Below are 17,961 nucleotides of genomic sequence, written 5' to 3' on the forward strand. Positions count from 1 at the left end.
CCCGAAACTGTATCTCGATTATTTATAATTTTTACAGAGCCCTGAAAATAGAGCCAAAAGCGGGTAATCTGGCTTCCGCGCGCCTTTCATCACTCTGATATGAAAACAAAAAAAATTATTTAAACATATTAAATGTAAATATTAAGGAATGAAAAAATTCATGTAATGTTGGGATACATCAATAAGCAATAATCCGCAGTCAAAAAATTTTTATCCCAATTTTAACGTTAATTATAAATTTGTTAATTAATAACTTTTTCTGAATTGAAAAATAAAAAAAAAAATTGTAATGTATTTTTTATAAAATTATAATTTTCAATTGTTAATAAAAAAATAGAAAATAAAAATTTTTTTATTTTGGCAACGGTAATCTATTTTTTTGCCTATTATAGATAACTTCACTAAAGGAAAAAAATGCCAGGGTTTTAGTTTAATAATTATAGGGATTTTTATATTAACTTTCAATTCAGAAAAAGTTAATAATTAACAAATTTATAATTAACATTAAAATTGGGATAAACATTTTTTGACTGTGGATTATTGTTTATTGATGTATCCGTGTTAGGAATCACACATTAAAAGGTAAGACCTCGTTAGTCCTTAGCTCGCACAAGTTTCTCAACTTCTGAGAGTTGTCGTTCGTATGGAGGCGACAGCTGATTAACGGAAAAACATATTTTAAACAAAAACAGATTACATAAGTTTTTCATTCCTTAATATTTACATTTAATATGTTTGAATAGTTTTTTTTGTTTTTATGTCAGAGGGACGAAAGGCGCGCGGAAGCCAGACTAACCGCTTTTGGTTCTATTTTCAGGGCTCTGTAAAAATTATAAATAATCGAGATACAGTTTCGGGAGTCGGGACTTTTTTTACGCAAATTCATAGATCTTTTCAAACCTATTTTTCAAATTTCCAAAATTTTGAAAATTTTCCGAGATATTAAGAAAAAACTAAAGACCCATTTCTTTTTCACTTAGTTGTTTATAACTTTTGTAATTTTTATCGGCGCGTTTTCGGACCTTTCCTTAAACTTTCTAGGCAAAAATACGAATCGAATGACTCCTTGGTCGTAATTTTTGGACAGGGCTGAAAAATGTCACCAAAAAGAGCTAAATCGAGTACATGTGAACCAGACTATATCTGGAAACTAAATGAATGTATATTTGGGAATGATGTAAGATTTTGCAATTCGAAAAGTATATAGAAAATAATGTTCATCATTATCCTTTGAAAGACAATTTTTTATAGACGAGTCAGTATTTCTTGCTGCTTTTCTGGGTTCTTGACCTCCCACAATCTTGAACATTCACAAAGCTGAATCTCAGAAGAGAATATAGCCTACCTTGGTATTTATGGAGTTATTCAAAAAGTAGCTAGACCTCAACTACTTGATATTCGTCATGACTGGGTGTGGGTATGGAAAATACTTTTATTCTTCGTATTTGTTACTTCACATAAGAGCGACTCAGATTAAATGTTAATTCTTGTGCGTTAACGGAACAATTAATTCATAGAATAAATTTCGAAAACCCACATATTTCAGATATAGAAATCAATACAACTGAAAGAATATTTTTAGAAGTGATACATATTATTCACAAATAATTCTCAATGAATAAAATAAACTGACATTGAAAATCTTAACAAAACCTACACACACCTACTAAAATATGAAAAAGAGAATAAAAGATCAAGTAGTATTCAGAATTTTCCCACTTGACACTGTCAGTAAAATTTTGATAAATTTCGTCATTTTGTTTTTCATAACCCTTTTTAAGCCATTTTATATTTTATTCTCACATAAGTAAGTATATTTTTACAAGATATATAACCTTATTATTGTAGTTGTCCTGACGAAGGAGCATATATGTACGACATGCTCAGGGTTGCCGCTTTCCTCTCATGCAGACCTACAACTTTGTAGGTACGTGTGGCAGATACCCAACGGTAAAACAACAACCCACCCAGTTAATGCCGGGCAGAGAGTTGAAATAAAACCATCAGGCACCTGTGCTTCTGCTTCGGGGTGTTTGCTCCATCATCAGTATCAGGCATGGTCTCTTCAGAACGGTGTATGCTTGTGAAATTATTTCCTGACTCTGTCTGCAGGTGGTGCAGTGGACATCCCACTGAATCAACTGCAGAGAGATTAACTAAACAGTTCGATATTTCACCTAGTGCATATTTCGAGATAACTCGATCCTCAAAAGTCAAAACTTGTGATCTACGAATTAATGAAGTCTTCCATTTGGAAGATACATAAAGAAATCACATTAGGAAGTTTATAAAACATGTAATGTAATATTGGAAGGTATTAGAATTCACTCTCAATAATTATATTGATAAAATAGTGTCAGGGGCGTATTGTATGTATGCAACCATTGAAAATGTTCAAATTTTCTTTTAAATATTTTTGTTTCAAACTTGAAAGGAAAAAACCACTAAGAGGTTCTACGTAGGTAGAAGTCAGGCATCTGTCCCTTTTTTATATGAACTCTTGCATGGTGAAATTTAGTGAGATAAGTTCATCTTCAATTAATATCTCTGTTACTAGAATATCATCTAGACAAAAATTTGTTTGTCGTGTGTAAGTGAGCTCAATCTGATTTGATATTCAAAGCGCCGATTGATGGAGTGTATCATAACTTTAATATGTCCTAAGTAAGGTCGATGAGGTGTCCCCTTACGAAGATGCCAACTATGGAATCGACAGAGACTTAGAATATCAAAGAAAAACGAGGCTCCCCAAGACGATCAATGGCAAAACAAAACTTCGACATCAACCGCCGACGAGACTCATGCTTGGTTTTTCACTGCAAGGCAACTAGTTGAAAACCAGAGATCAAACACAACGAATTTATGACTCAACACCAGACAGAGCTACTTCGACCTGCCGTAGGTCTCATCAGTGGTGCTAGGCTGAACCACAAATACCCTGCTGGACTCAACTGTCCCAAAATGACAAGTCTGAGTAAGTAAGGTCAATTACATCTCACCTTATGGGGACGCCATCCAGAGCCAGAGCCACTAACAGAAAGAATAAAATCTGGACTTTTAGGCTGTGGTCTGCCACAGATTAATAGCGCTGAATTTGTCCCTCTTACAAAGCTTTGATATGGAATTAGTTGGGCTGTTTTGATTGAAAAATAATCATGTATAAGGTAATCAATTTATTTTGTAATATATATAAAAAATCGTTCCACAACAAAAAAAACAAAATATTTGCACAAAATATATTAAGAAAATAATAAAATCATAGATGGAATAACAAAAATTGAATAAAACTGCTATTTACCACCAAAACCACTCATTAGATTTCCTAAGCCACCCATACCGCCGGCGGCACCAGCTTGCAGCTGTCTCATCATGTTTTGTAATCCTGACATACCTCCCATTTGATGTAATACTCTGGGATCCATCATCTTGGCCATCTGTTGATTAAGTTTGGCCATTTGGTTGTGATTGACGTTTTTAGCCATATCACCTCCTTTGAAGAGTCCTTTAATACCACCCATTTTCTTCACCACAGCAGCAAACTTCGTGTATTGAGCGATCAGTTCTTTTACTTCCCTTTCTACAATAAAAGAAAAAAAACATTGTGGATAATTATATAATATCTGAAAAATGATTACAGTATTAATCAAATGGAAGTACAATTACTCTTTTTTAACAAAGCCACGACATCATTGGAGTTATTAGTAAGTGATTTCAAGTTTCAGGATAGAACAGCAGCAGTTCAGTAAAAAGCCAAGCTATGAGACCTTTATCGTGACAGCACAATTAGTGTTGTATTTGAGAGCTTTGTTTCTGAGCTCTGGTTTCAAGTATTTGCTTTGTAGTGAAATCTGCAGGGACAAACAGAGGATGAGTCTCATTTGAAGGAGCTTGGCTTTGCAATGTACCACCTATGGAAGCCTCATTTATAAAGGATTTTTGTAGTATGGAGTTGTGTTTTGCAGTGAGAATAACATATAAGGATCTTGGTTTGTCTGCCGCTAAATCGGTTTATTTCTCACTTGTTGAGTCACATTTAAGATATAGAATTCCTTTCTGGGGAGTATGTTGCAAAACTCAAATGCAGACGGTGTTCATCATTCAGAAAAGGGCTATAAGATAGATATCACGCTCACGACAGCCGAAATATCAAACAAAATCCAAGACTGGCAAGTCTCGGACCATATCTCTATGTCAGACCACCGCTGGCTGACCTATACGATAAGCCAGGATCTCAGGACTACTGTAAAATCCCGTGACCTGAAGAGGACGGATGTAGCTCTCTACAATCGACTCTTAAGAGGAGCTCTGCGGGAAACAGAGGTCCTGACTCCTGGCAACAATGAAGAATTGGAAAGGTACACAGTATCTATCCACAACAAAATAGACACTGCCTATAAGGAATCCTGTCCAATGAGGATGGTTCAAACGCATGGCACAACCAACACATGGTGGTGCCCTGAATTGGAACACCTCAGGAGGACATCGAGAACGACCTTTAACAAGGCAAAACGTACAAGACTCGAAGAGGACTGGGTTATATATCAAGCCAACCTCAGAGAGTTTAAAAAAGTCTGCAGGCGAAAACAAAGAGAAGCCTGGAGAGCCTATTGTGAGGCAGTCGAAGATTTTCCACTAGCTTCTAGGCTACAGAAGGCACTCTCAAATGACCACCATAAGACTATTGGCATCCTGCCCCCTACTTCAGTGGGGACTGGACACTCTTATGCCACACCTGGTTGGAATATTCAGAGCCTCTCTAGCTCTGAGGTAAATTCCCAGTAAGTGGAGAGAAGTAAGAGTAGTATTTATACCCAAACCAGGTAGGATGGACTACACCCTACCAAAAGCATTCCGACCAATTAATCTCACATCGTTTTTCTTAAAAACCATGGAGAGGCTATGTGAGCGGTACATAAGAGATGAAGTACTTGTTAACAACCCACTTCATCCGAATCAGCATGCATATACCCCGGGAAGGTCTACTAATTCGGCCCTTCACCATGTGGTTGGCAGAATCGAGAGATCATTGGACAACAAAGAATCCACCCTAGGTATATTCATAGATATTGAGGGAGCGTTTGATAAAACAACCTTTCCAACAATTACCCAGCAACTACACTCCAGGAATGTACCCCTGGTAGTAGGAGAATGGATACTCCAGATGCTCTCTAGCAGAGCAATAAGTATTAATGTAGAAGACATCACAGTTAAAGGACTGGTCATGAGGGGATGTCCACAGGGAGGGGTCTTATCACCCCTTCTCTGGAACATAGTTCTGGATACCCTAATTAATCACCTTAACAAAAATGGATTCTACACAATTGCATACGCAGATAACATAGTTATCTTGCAGACCAGCAAATTTGTAAACACACTGTGCGATAAAGCGCAGGATGGGCTCAAATTGATAGAAACATGGTATAAGGAACACTCACTGTCGATCAATCCCAAGAAGACTGAGATGGTCCTTTTCACCAGGAAAAGAAGTTTAACGGGCTTAAAACCTCCCCAAATCTTCAAAAGCCAACTAAACTTCTCTGAAGAGATGAAATACCTTGGTATTATCCTCGACAAGAAGCTAACATGGAACTCTCATCTACAGAGTAGAGCAAAAAGAGCATACGTGGCTTATGAGCAATGTCGGTGGACAGTGGGACGCGCATGGGGTCTTTCACCCCGTGTAGTCGCCTGGATCTACACTGCAATAATAAGACCTATGTTAACGTATGGAGCCATTGCATGGGGACCGAAAGTTCTACAAGCAACGGCCATCCAAAAATTATATCAAATACAGCGACTGGCTTGTTTAAACATCACAGGAGCCATGAGAACAACACCAACCGCGGCAATGGAAGTAATCACGGGTCTGACCCCTCTGGATCTGTTCGTTACGGAGGTTGCGTTAATGGCCATGTTACGATTGCACACGGCTGGTGTAAACCTAGAAGTAGGAATGGGTCGATTGAGGCTGGGCCTGTGGCGGGAAGCGCTTACTGCGCAACCTCTGCTGCAGGCAACAAGTGATGCAATTGAACCCAGGTTTGTGTTTAATAAACCCTACAAAATACAAATTAAGCAGAACACAGAGTCAGATGCTACAAATGCAATACGGATTTATACAGATGGCTCAAAAACCAAAGAAGGTTCAGGATGTGGAGTGTACTCCAGATCACTAAGCCTAAGGATCAAATGGGGAATGGGGAGAAATACCAGCGTGGTCCAAACAGAACTGGCTGGTATCTCAATCGCCACAAAAGAAATAACCAAGAAAAGAATTTCGGGCAAAAACATAACAATCTGCACTGATAGCAGACAAGCACTATTAGCCTTGAACAGACACCGTGTTACTTCGGGGCTAGCACTAGAGTGCCATCAAGATTTAGCCAAAGCCTCGGTAGATAATAACATTATCCTGAGGTGGATTAAAGGGCACGAAAGGAGTAAAGGTAATCGCATTGCCGACTCTTTAGCCAAGGAAGCGGCTGGACTAAGAATTTTAGGACCAAGTGGCACCCACCGCCTGATGACTTCGACAATTGCGGAACTAGTCAAATGTTACACCCATGCTCAATCTTTAAAGAGATGGGATGAAATCAAAGGATGTAATCTTGCCAGGATCACCTTGGGCGACCCTGGGAAGCTGGCGCCGAAGAAATATCTGGCGATGACCAGGAAAAATCTACGCCTTACAGTAGGATTTCTGACTGGCCACTGTCAGCTAAGGAAACACCTACATAATATGGGGCTAGTGGACACACCTCTATGCAGGATGTGTGAACAGGAAGATGAGACTGTCAGGCATGTCCTGTGCGAGTGCCCGGAGTTATCGTCAATAAGAGAGTGTGTGTTCGGCGAGTCTTGGCCTACACCTGCCGATATAAAGGAGATGTCTCCTATTTGAATTACATAAAATCTTGACAGTTTTTGGAATATTTATTTTAGAAACAGTATGTTTAATTAACAAACATAAATTGATATTTAGCGGTTACTCCAATTATTATGCCTTTAGTCAATCTAACGACTTAAGATTATCCATACCATCCTCTACTCTAGTGAAACACTCTATATATTATAATGGTCTCAAGATGTTTATTCATTCACCTGACCATATTTTATATATATATATATATATATATATATATATATATATATATATATATATATATATATATATATATATATATATATATATATATATGTTTATGAAGACTGATGAAAATTTGTAGCTTTGTCAATAAGACCTAATGTTCTTTGGGCAATGAAGCATATTATTATCATTATTATATAGTTTGACATGGGAAGTGATAGTTTTGAGGATAACACTTTCTTGAGAAATAATGTTTTATGATAAAACTGTGAAAGAAAAATTGATTTCGTTCTGATTCAATATTAGTAGGAAGTTTTTTCAGAAATATTCCTCCCAATTTGAATGCATATATGATTCATAATATATGTTTTCCCTAAGAGTTTTGATGAAAAATTTTCAATATTTCTCTATAGTACAACATTTATTTTTGCATTAATTCAATTTTGAATTGACTTCCAAAAAATTTTGACTCTCTAATTTGTCAAGCTTTCTACTTTTTGATGCCATTGTAAGTGAATAACTGTCATCTGACCAACTTTGCCACTTCAATTTACTTATTTCATGTTATACTTAACAGTATCTATTATTAATAATAGAACACCAAAATCAACATAAAACATGTAATGATAGGAATGCTAGAGGTGATTGTTAATGTTGATTTTTGGTAGAGATATTATAGACTCAATGTGAAAATTTGTTCAACAGAAACATTATTTTTTATTATGAATTGATTTTTCAACGAATGGAAGAATCAATTAACATTAATTGAACTATAATTGTAGTTAATAGTTGTATTCCGTATGCAATTCTACCATTTCCCTAAACCTAAATGACAGATGCCGAAAGTTTGACTTTTAACAAGTTATGTGGCAAAAGCTATATTTCAGCCTTTGGCATTCTTTGAAATATTTCTTAGTTGTGTTCTAGTAGAACTCTTGTACTTCCATCATTTTATTTTCATCAGTTCCTACCTGTTACTCCTGATCCTTGTGCAACTCTTGTGACCCTACCGTTCTGTTTAGTGAATAACTTAGCACCATCTCTGTTATCCAATTCTCCATCATTCATACTATCCATAATTGTCATCAACCTCTTTAATCTGTTCATTGATTCCTGTTCACTGCCTTTTGACATAAAATCTTGACTGAATCCTGGAATCATGCCCTGGGAAATGAAAATATTTAGAAATATTAGTCCAAACATTCAGAAAATGGTTACTAACCATTATTTGGGAGAATGGGCCCATTTTCATAATATTTTGAAATTGTTCGTACATATCTCTCAAAGTGAACTGTCCATGTTTAATTTTTTCCAATAATTCCTCATTATCTTCCAATTTCAGCTCATTCACCTTATCGATGAGACCTTCAATATCTCCCATTCCTAACAATTTACTGATGAATGGTTTCGTCTTGAAAGGTTCTAGATCATCAATGTGTTCTCCAGTACCAATAAATATAATAGGACTATTTGTAGCTGCAACCCTGAAAAAAAATTAAATACAATTTTTTTTAAAGACAAAACACAAGCACTACTGGGAAATCCTTAAGGCGCTCTTAGAGTGGTGCCTGTGCGAAAGTAGTGATTTACATTGGCTTTGAGTTGTTGGAATCCATTTGGAAAAACGTTCTCAGAAAGTTCATTCCACTAAAGCGCAGTTCTCCAAATGAAAGAGTTCTGAACAGTGAAGTTCAAAACAATGAGCAGCCACAGTCCGTCGCGTATTTCTAATATGTACCGTTCTTGGTGGAATCAAATGTGGCAAGTCACTTTAACATTTCCCGTGGAAGTATCTATAGATAAGAGACAAATCTCCAACCTTTTTTCGATGTTCCAGACTATTAAGGTCGTAAGAGATGTTCGCGTCTCCAATCAGGCGGATGTCTCTTTTCTGGAGCTTCAGGGTATGCTTAGGGGCGGAGCTTCATACATGAGAACAATACTCCAAAGGAGTACTGATCTAAGCTTTATGAAGATCAAAAGTTGCTGAAGTGTGTACAGTGTTCTGGTTCAGAACATTGTTCCAAGCGTTTGAGAATCGGCTTTTGCAATCCCAGCGACATTATTGTGCCAAGACATATTGCCTATTTTAACCCCTTAACCCCTAACAAACTTATCGAAGCAGAAAGTGGAATTGTCTGACCTGACATTATTATATCCGGTTCGGAGACATTTAGCTTTTTGCAGAGAAGCAATGCCTGGGTTTTTGTGGCAGTGAATTTAATTTCACCCCAATTTGAAATTACTTCTAGATTCTTATCAAGATATACAGCAGGAGATTGCATTCCTGCAGCCAGAGAAAATGTGCATCCGCCGCCGATGTCCTGGAATCCAAATAGAGTGACGAAACAAGCAACATATTAGATTCTTGTTTTTTTTTTCCAAGAGGTCGTTGATATACAATAGAACGATGGTTGGATACAATATAGATCACTGGGGAACACCAGCGTTGATGGTAAAAGTATTCAAGAGATATCCGTCGACGGCCACTTGCAGGGAACTTGAGAATTAATTTTGGAAAACAAAATCATAACCAATATACATTTTTTCAATCGAGTAACACCATAACTTACGCACTGAGGGCTCCTCCACCTTTGGCGTGTCCATCTAATTTTGTGATTATTACTGAACCAACATCAACTTTTTGTTTGAAAGCTTTAGCTTGAGATTCGCAAGCTTGACCAATAGTGGCATCCATGACGAAAATGATATTGTCAGGTTTCTAAAAAATCATTTACTCAAAACAGACAACAAATGACCAAACCTCAAAAAATATATGAATATTACTCACCACAGCGTTAGAAACTGCTAACATTTCTTCAAATAATGATTCTTCTTGTTTGTGTCGACCACTTGTATCAACAATTATAATTTCAAAACCTTCTTTTTTAAACATGTCTACACCATCTTGAGCAATAACAACAGGGTCAACTTCTGTGTAACTGAAAAAGCAATTCTTGTTATAATAGTGAACTATTTCATTATTTGTATGGCAAAATAAAATACTTAGATACCTACCAATTGTGAAGAAATATTACTACAAAAAAATAAGATTGAAAAAGGTTCATGAGTAAAATCACAGAAAAAGAAATTACTTTTAAACATTCATATAATGTATATTCCTGAAGAGAAAAGTATTCATTTGTTTTTGGTAAATCTACTCTAAGCTGCCCACTAATATGAATGTCATCACAAGTCATACCAGTATATAATACACTTAAAAGGTATCTGACAGGTTTTTATAAAAAGATAACTGAAATGGAGAAGTAGAAAGCCAAAACCCTTCTTTCCCAAAAATGAATCTCTTTTAAAAATATACCCCTCTCAATTTGTAACTGAAATATACTGTAAAATATTTTATGGATGAGGCAAAGAAATTTTCATCAATAACTACATTCAATAGTATGCTTCACTTACTCTTTCATTTCCATGACCAGTAAGCTGCTTATATTCATGAAGAATTAAAAATGACGAACCAATTATGTATTAAAAACAGGATTATCAATTATCTTATAGATTCAATGCTTTTTGAAAAAAAACTATACTAGCTGGCCATAGTAGTAAAAAATATTTTTAATTTTCCAATTTTTAGGCAGAGTCCAGGATTAATACTACTCGACTTAACCCATTCACTGCTCCTGACGTCTGAAGGCGTCATACAACTACAACAGTACAGTGCGCATAGCGTCTTCCAATGTCATTCATATAACCTTGTTACAAATGAACAGTTGTTCTTCAGCACTGACTAGAACTGCATTTATTTGGTCTAAGCACCTCGGTGTAGTACTGTAAAATGTTTTTATTATGCGAGTTCTCTTTAAAAAAATGGATGACGCTATTCCAGGGCGGTCTAGAAAAGACATCTCAGAAACGGGTAAGAAACGTAAATTTAAGCGTTCTTATACACAAAAGGAACTTGAATGTTTATTATGCAATTCTGACGATGAAATTAGTTATGAATTTGATGGAGGAAAAGCTTTGCACAGGACGTTATCATTTATGGATAACTATTTTAATTCATATGAATTAGCTCTGAATCTGTCACAAAAAAAAAACACAAGAATACAAGAAGTCTAAATATGAGGAGAATCTCTACGTCTTCATATTATAAGGCAAACAACTAGGATAGGTCTGGAGCCTACTTCCACAGGCAAATGTTGAACATGTTTGTAATGTGCGGCAAAAAAAACGAAGAGACACCACATATTGTGCAAAATGTCCTTTAAAACTTGCCTTTCTATACCTACTGTGCATGATTCCTTCAAATATCTTATCTTTTTTCATTAATTTTTCGATTTTTTTAAAGAACATATCTTTGAACCAATCATAGTAATAATTTGATGAGACCAATATGAGTTCCATGAAAATATAAGTCAGCCACCAGATAAAGTATCCCAAAATTCATCAGTAGTGAATGCGTTAACAGAGTAATATTTATAAATATTCAGTAATAAACACTTTATGAAGTAATAACTGAATGAATAATGAATATTATATTAGTGAAAAATCTCAGAATTCATTCTTGATTATATTTTTCATTGTTTATGATAATTTGATTTTTATTCGATAGAATTAAAGGAATGGGGTCACTCATAAGGACGTATACTAACACAATATGAAAAATAAATCAGCTGATAGGCTAAAGAGAACAGATATACCGAAATTGGGCTATACAATAAATTACCTATTGAATTTAGTGACCATTCAGAAAATTCAGAAACTTGTAGAAAAAAATATCAACAAAACATCCATTATATTACATTAATCAGTTTATCAGAAGATAGAGTATTTTTTGTGGTAATCTCCTGATGTAGTATATTGATATATAAAATAGGATGTTGAAAAATCTTTCTATTCATTTTACTTATAATTTAATTGATGTGTCTAACAAGCTTGTGTTTCTAAAAACTGATAACAGACCGAGAATAATTTTTAGAGCAAATATAAAACTTAACATAGATTTCAAAGTCCCTGCTATGTACAAAAATAGCTAGATGAAGTAGTCATCAAACAAATTAATTGATTTCTTAACGAAGAGTGAATATGATGGGCAAGAATTTTGGATCCTTAAGTCAGTATAAGTGACCTCTTCATAAATTTTCGTATAGGTTATTTTAGACAATATTTTAACCCATGTATAAAAGAATGCAGACACATTCAAAAATTTTGATATTTTACTCATTGACCTTATGAAACCAATAGAAAAAAATTGGGAAAAACTTCAGTTATAATTACTTCTAACCTTCCATAAAATGGTATTCTAGCCTTGGTGCAATTCTGCTTAACTTGGTCATACGCTCCTGCTCGGAAAGTATCCGCACAGACAAGACAAGATTTCCAGTTCTTTTTCTGATAATGATATGCTAATTTTGTACAGGTTGTTGTTTTTCCAGACCCTTGTAAACCAACAAACATAATAACATTGGGTTTTCCCTTGACTGGCTGATACGGTTTTACATTGGGATCTACAAGCTAGAAACTATGTTAATATTGAAAGACGATTAATAATGGGATTCATTACTTTGACAAGTTCCTTGAATACTGCGCTTTGTATCATACGTCGTTTATTTAGGCCTCCAGCCATTTCCTCAAAATCAATAACAGACTTTACATTTTCTCGGAGAGATTTGACTAATCTAATATTTACATCGGCTTCTATGAGAGCTAGACATATATCTTTGAGCATTCCATTCAGGACCTAGAATTTAAAAAAGTTAAGTCCTGAATCATAATCCAAACATATGTTGTTTCAATACCTCCTCGTTGATAATTGTCGCCTTGCTGAGGGACTGCAAAGCAGTCGTTATTTTACGACCCAAATCTGCTAACACCATTTTGATACCTTATGAAAATTATTAATTATTACTCTTTGCTATTGTTTATTTCATGGTCTGTCACGTTGGACCTTTTTCCATTAACAGTATTGACATTTGACATTGAATATTCTGCAATATGCAGCGCTGCCGCTGTTATACTTGTTCCACAGAATATCATAGTATTCTGTTCTTGTTCTACAGGGAAGTTTTTCGTCCATAAATCAGAACTAAATTAAACGGTAAAACAAAAAATGAAGTCTTGTGTGTTTTTTTTACAATTCATTGTAGATTCTTGTGCTTTACATTAACCGAAGTAGTTCCTTATGTCTATAATGATTACATCAACACTTGTTTAATTGACCTATTTATTTAGACAAAAGTTATTTTCTCTATTTAATTGCATCAATTACTCCCACAAATTCACTAGTTAACAACTCAAAACACTAAACATAACCTATGTTACACATTGCAGTTATTAAGATTAGCTGTTTATCTTTTGATTAGCACCATAATTGGTAAAAAAATGCCTACCGACCACATTCATATTAAAATGGTTGTACATACATCAAGCGTTTCATTAAAAATATGCCAAAAAAATCAGTTTTTATTTTTTTCACCCTCCCTTACGGCGCTGAAAATTGATTTGATCTTGTACATGATATTTATGCTATATTTCAGTGAAGAATCTATCAACGATCATCCACTATTAATGGAGAAATAAGCGAAAATATGTCAAAAAAAAATATTTTTTCAACCCTTCCTGAGGGCAATGCAGATTGATTTGATCAATTTCAAATTTTTCCACACTCAAATATTGATAAATTAGGAATCTTTCATTTCTATTACATTTAGGGCAACGAATTTGTGTCTTTTGTACTTATATTTTTAAATGTATTCAAGAGGTGTATTTGTAGCAGATACAAAAATTATATATTTTCATTCAAGGCTTAATGAATAAATAAATGAAATGAATTCGATTAAATTGTTGTGTTCTTATTTGTTGCATATTTTCTGGATGTCATTAACCAAACATTTCCAACAATAGTCAGATTATCAGAAGAATTTTATCAGTTTGATATGTAGTCATTGAATTATTTTTTGAATGCAATCAAAGATTTATTAGAAAACCAAATATCGAATATTCTTTCAATAAATAATACACACATGTATATTCAAATACATATATTAATTTTCTACAAATATTTAGATCTATTATGGGTTTTAATTGAAAAGTTACCATTTTTTAACAGATTTTTCATTTTTATTTCTTATTTTCATTATCGGATACATCAGTAATTACTTTAGTTGATTCTAAGACCTAAATAATAGGCTCATGGTATGAGAAATATGAAACATATGTTTTTGAATGAAAATTTGAAAGATATCTAGAGAAACCTGCATCGATTGTTGTTCCATGGATTCAAAAAACCACTTCATTGTGAGATTTTCACCAAACATTTCTACAAAAACGCAACACGTGTTTCGCCATACAAGGGCTTCTTCGGGTGTGTCTTTACTTTGTTCCATGTCTTGTGGTAGACTCATTTGTTATTTTCATTTGAGGTTCTAATTTATCTTGTAGAAAGTTTACCAAGAGTTGTCCATCTCCGGACGCGAAATTAACATTGAAACCTGCTAAAATTAGTGGCAATGTATGATAGTTTTCTCAAATTCTTCAGAGTCTACTCGACCGTAAATGTGTGCTGCCACCTCTCTCTCTTGCCCCTAAAGTAATATAAGAAACGTAACTTCTCTTTTTCTATCTTCACTAACTTATACTTCCCATCCAACTTCCGTTTGCCTCTCCCAATCACGCTTTTCGCAACATTCTCATCACGCATTCACCAGCTTACTCCCCAAGTCAAGCGTACGTAAAGAAGTTTTACTTCAAAAAACCTTGTGCAACGTTCCTCAGAGAACAGGAATCACGTTACAAGGGCATCCTAGCTAAAACCAACCAGCAACATTTTTTTATGATATGGACAGGGTGACCACCTTCAGTTGAGAATAACCACCTGCGTACATGTATGTTTCAATTTTGTGGCATCTCAAGACAACCGGTTGCGTTGGACAAGCAAATCAATTTTTTTTCATTTGTTAGAAACTCTTCGATACGATTTTATACGTTTTATATCATTCTTACCGTATGCAAAAAATATTTCATTCCATCCAGTTCTGAGCTATGTTTGAAGTTGTGGGTCCCTTTAGCTCTTCGATACCTTATTTTCAAATCGATTGCAAAATTTGAAACAGACAAGAAGCGATTGAAAACGTGGAACAATTTGAATAAAAAATTCAAAGCATTTCATAATATTCCACATTACATTATATCTATTATTCACTTGTTTAGCGGTGTATAAACTGTCAAACCCTGACAAATCCACTCGTGGTTCTGAAAAAATGAAACTGTGAGACACAAACATCAAAGGTTCCGGTAAGAGTGACACTGCTAGTTAAAGCAATACTGTGGAGAAACTTTCACTCTTTTTTACTTATACTTTTATAATAATAATTGTATTATCATTTCTGAGAGCCACTGTGAACACTTCACTGAGAGTTTCTTGTAATTACTAATTATTGTGTATTTATTGGGAATGATCCTAAACAAGCACTATTCCCAAAAAATAGAACTTCAATACTCTTCTCGACGCGAGTTTCACTAACCAATGTGAAGAAGACTACTCCATCTCCTGAAGTAGACTACTTCATCTGTTAATAAAAAACACATTCTAGAATAGTTTGGTGTAACAGTAGCTAAACACGTTATAAATAAAATTTGTTGTGAAAATTCAGTTATGGATAATTGAATAACATATTTTTGAAGTAGTTCAGTTAGCAGAAGATGGAATGGGAAAAACTGATTTTCAGTGTTCATATCCATGAAAGTAGTTGTTTAGGATGGATTTTTTTCTAGTTTCTGAAAAAATTTCACACAGCAACACATATTTGTAAAGAGTTTGTGAAAAGTTGATTACTTTCTTCCTGTCTTTTGCCACATTCTTTTTTTGTATAAATATGAAGAAGTTGAATAGTTTAAACCAATAACGCAAGGCTTCCAAATATTTGAATCTCAGGTTCATTATTTTTCCCAATTTCATTTTTTAAAATACTTGCCTGCAACTAATTCTTACAATTCATAAACAGGGGTAACTTAAACTTGACAAGAATTAATTTGAGATGTTTGTTGAATTGATTTTTGACATTTAGGTTGATAAGTTAATAAAGTACCGTTATTAGTTCAACATAATTTATTGTAGCAAAACGTAGAATTAGTTACATTTCAATATATTTAAAAATACAAATAATACAACATTGAGGCAAAACTGCCATTTTTCAGTAATCACAATATAAAATCACAATCTTATCTGATATATACAATAAAATTGCACCCGATTGAATAACAATATAAAATAAGATGCGACCTAGGATCTAAATAAAATTTTATATAAATATATTTATAACTAAACAACTTATGAAGTTAAAACATAATGAGATAATAATTGTCTTCATCATCCACATATTAGGAGTTAAAAAATAACAAAACAGTAGATAAATAATTATAAGAGCTCCGCTAATTACAAAAATAACATTTAAAGTGCATATTGAATAGATTTTTTCATTATACCATATAAAAATGTATCAGTTGAATAATACAAGTACTTTCTTGCTATAAATGTCAGTTTGAGAAATTGAATAATTAATGCAAGGTACTATAAGTCTCAAGTTCACAAATAAATTGTTGAAGTATAAAAAATAAAAACAATTGAATCGTTGAAAGAAGCTTAAAGGAGTCAACAAAAATATTGGAATTTGTCTTTTTCAGTACATAATCTAAAAACACTCGAACAAGTTGTTTGATGTCTAAAAAATTTTGGCTATTCATATATCTTATTACAAAATAAAGTCGTGGGTTTGTGCAGTCAAAGAAAAATGGGACAAAAATGGTATTTATTTTATAATTTGGGTGGAATATAATATTTTGGTTCGATTTTATATTTGCCAGGTTGTGTTCATGGAACAAATATGAATTCCCATGAATGCCCGGATTAACAAATATCAACCTCACAACTCATCAAGTTTTGACCAACTCTATATAATTCTTTTGGAGCGGATTAGATAAAGTTTTTCTCACTTGAATCATTCCAGAGCTCCACCTAATTACTTCTTTGCAGTGAAAGCTACAGAGAGAAACAGACCGCAATTTTTCATTTGGATGTTGATGTCAAAGATTTGGTCTCGTAATTGATCGCCATTAAGACCCTCGTTCATCTTTAATTAATTATTTGTGGTTTGAGTTTTTTGTCGATCTCTTAGATAACGACTTTATAAAGGAAATCATCACCAGCACTTATTATTTTCAATATAATCGGTAAAATCAATCAAAATTTTCAGACACTATAATACTATTATGCCAGTGATGAACGAAAATTATTTTTTTGCTAGATCCTTCTTAATTTAACATAACCTTCCTATGGGTTTCCAAGAAAGTACAGACAAAAAGCAAATCAAAAGGGTGCCAAAGTCCAGTGCCAAAGAAAGCTACCAACTTTAGTGTTGTAAAGAAAACTTACTAGATCAGGGTCAAGCTCTAGTGTACAGGGTATCCCAAATTCGAGGGTGAATATAGGGATCTCGGAAACCGTAAGAGATACAGAGTCGGTTGAATTCAGGCAAAGTTGCGTAATTTAGTATTCTTCAAATTGATGTTTGTTTTTTATATAGACTGATATAATGATATACTCTGTATTTGATATTGTTTTTCGAAATAAATTCAATGATACATCAAGCCATTATTTGAAAATGGTTTTTTGTCAAATATAACGAATTTATTTTATTTTTATTTGAACGGTAGACTATGCCGAAGCAAAATCAGCTGGGTAACTGACTAAAATGAAAGGCGGCTATGGATCAAAATAATAATTTCTAATTAAAGCGTCATTTCTTACTAAAACTTTAATTTTCACATCTAAAAGAGTGTGTCCTTCGAGATTTCTAGTGTTATTAATGTTTCAAAACAAAAACTAAGTTAAATCATCAGACATTTCGTTATAATGAATA

The 17,961-nt window shown here is 34.1% G+C and overlaps 1 protein-coding gene across 1 annotated transcript; it reads right to left on the reverse strand.

The window, feature by feature from the left end:
• Positions 1-3,158: 3,158 nt before the first annotated feature.
• On the reverse strand, positions 3,159-13,026 carry Srp54k (Signal recognition particle 54k). Its single transcript, XM_023163346.2, has 8 exons — positions 12,844-13,026; positions 12,609-12,785; positions 12,330-12,559; positions 9,879-10,029; positions 9,661-9,809; positions 8,310-8,571; positions 8,059-8,251; positions 3,159-3,577 (listed from the first exon to the last, which is right to left on the reverse strand). Exons 1-8 carry the CDS (start codon positions 12,919-12,921, stop codon positions 3,291-3,293), a joined length of 1,527 nt encoding a protein of 508 aa, XP_023019114.1. The 5' UTR covers positions 12,922-13,026; the 3' UTR covers positions 3,159-3,290.
• Positions 13,027-17,961: the final 4,935 nt, after the last annotated feature.

This window comes from Leptinotarsa decemlineata, unplaced genomic scaffold (genome assembly GCF_025532065.1).
Source record: "Leptinotarsa decemlineata unplaced genomic scaffold, Ldec_3_MD MMD2_P_RNA_scaffold_11, whole genome shotgun sequence".
NCBI lineage: Eukaryota > Metazoa > Arthropoda > Insecta > Coleoptera > Chrysomelidae > Leptinotarsa > Leptinotarsa decemlineata.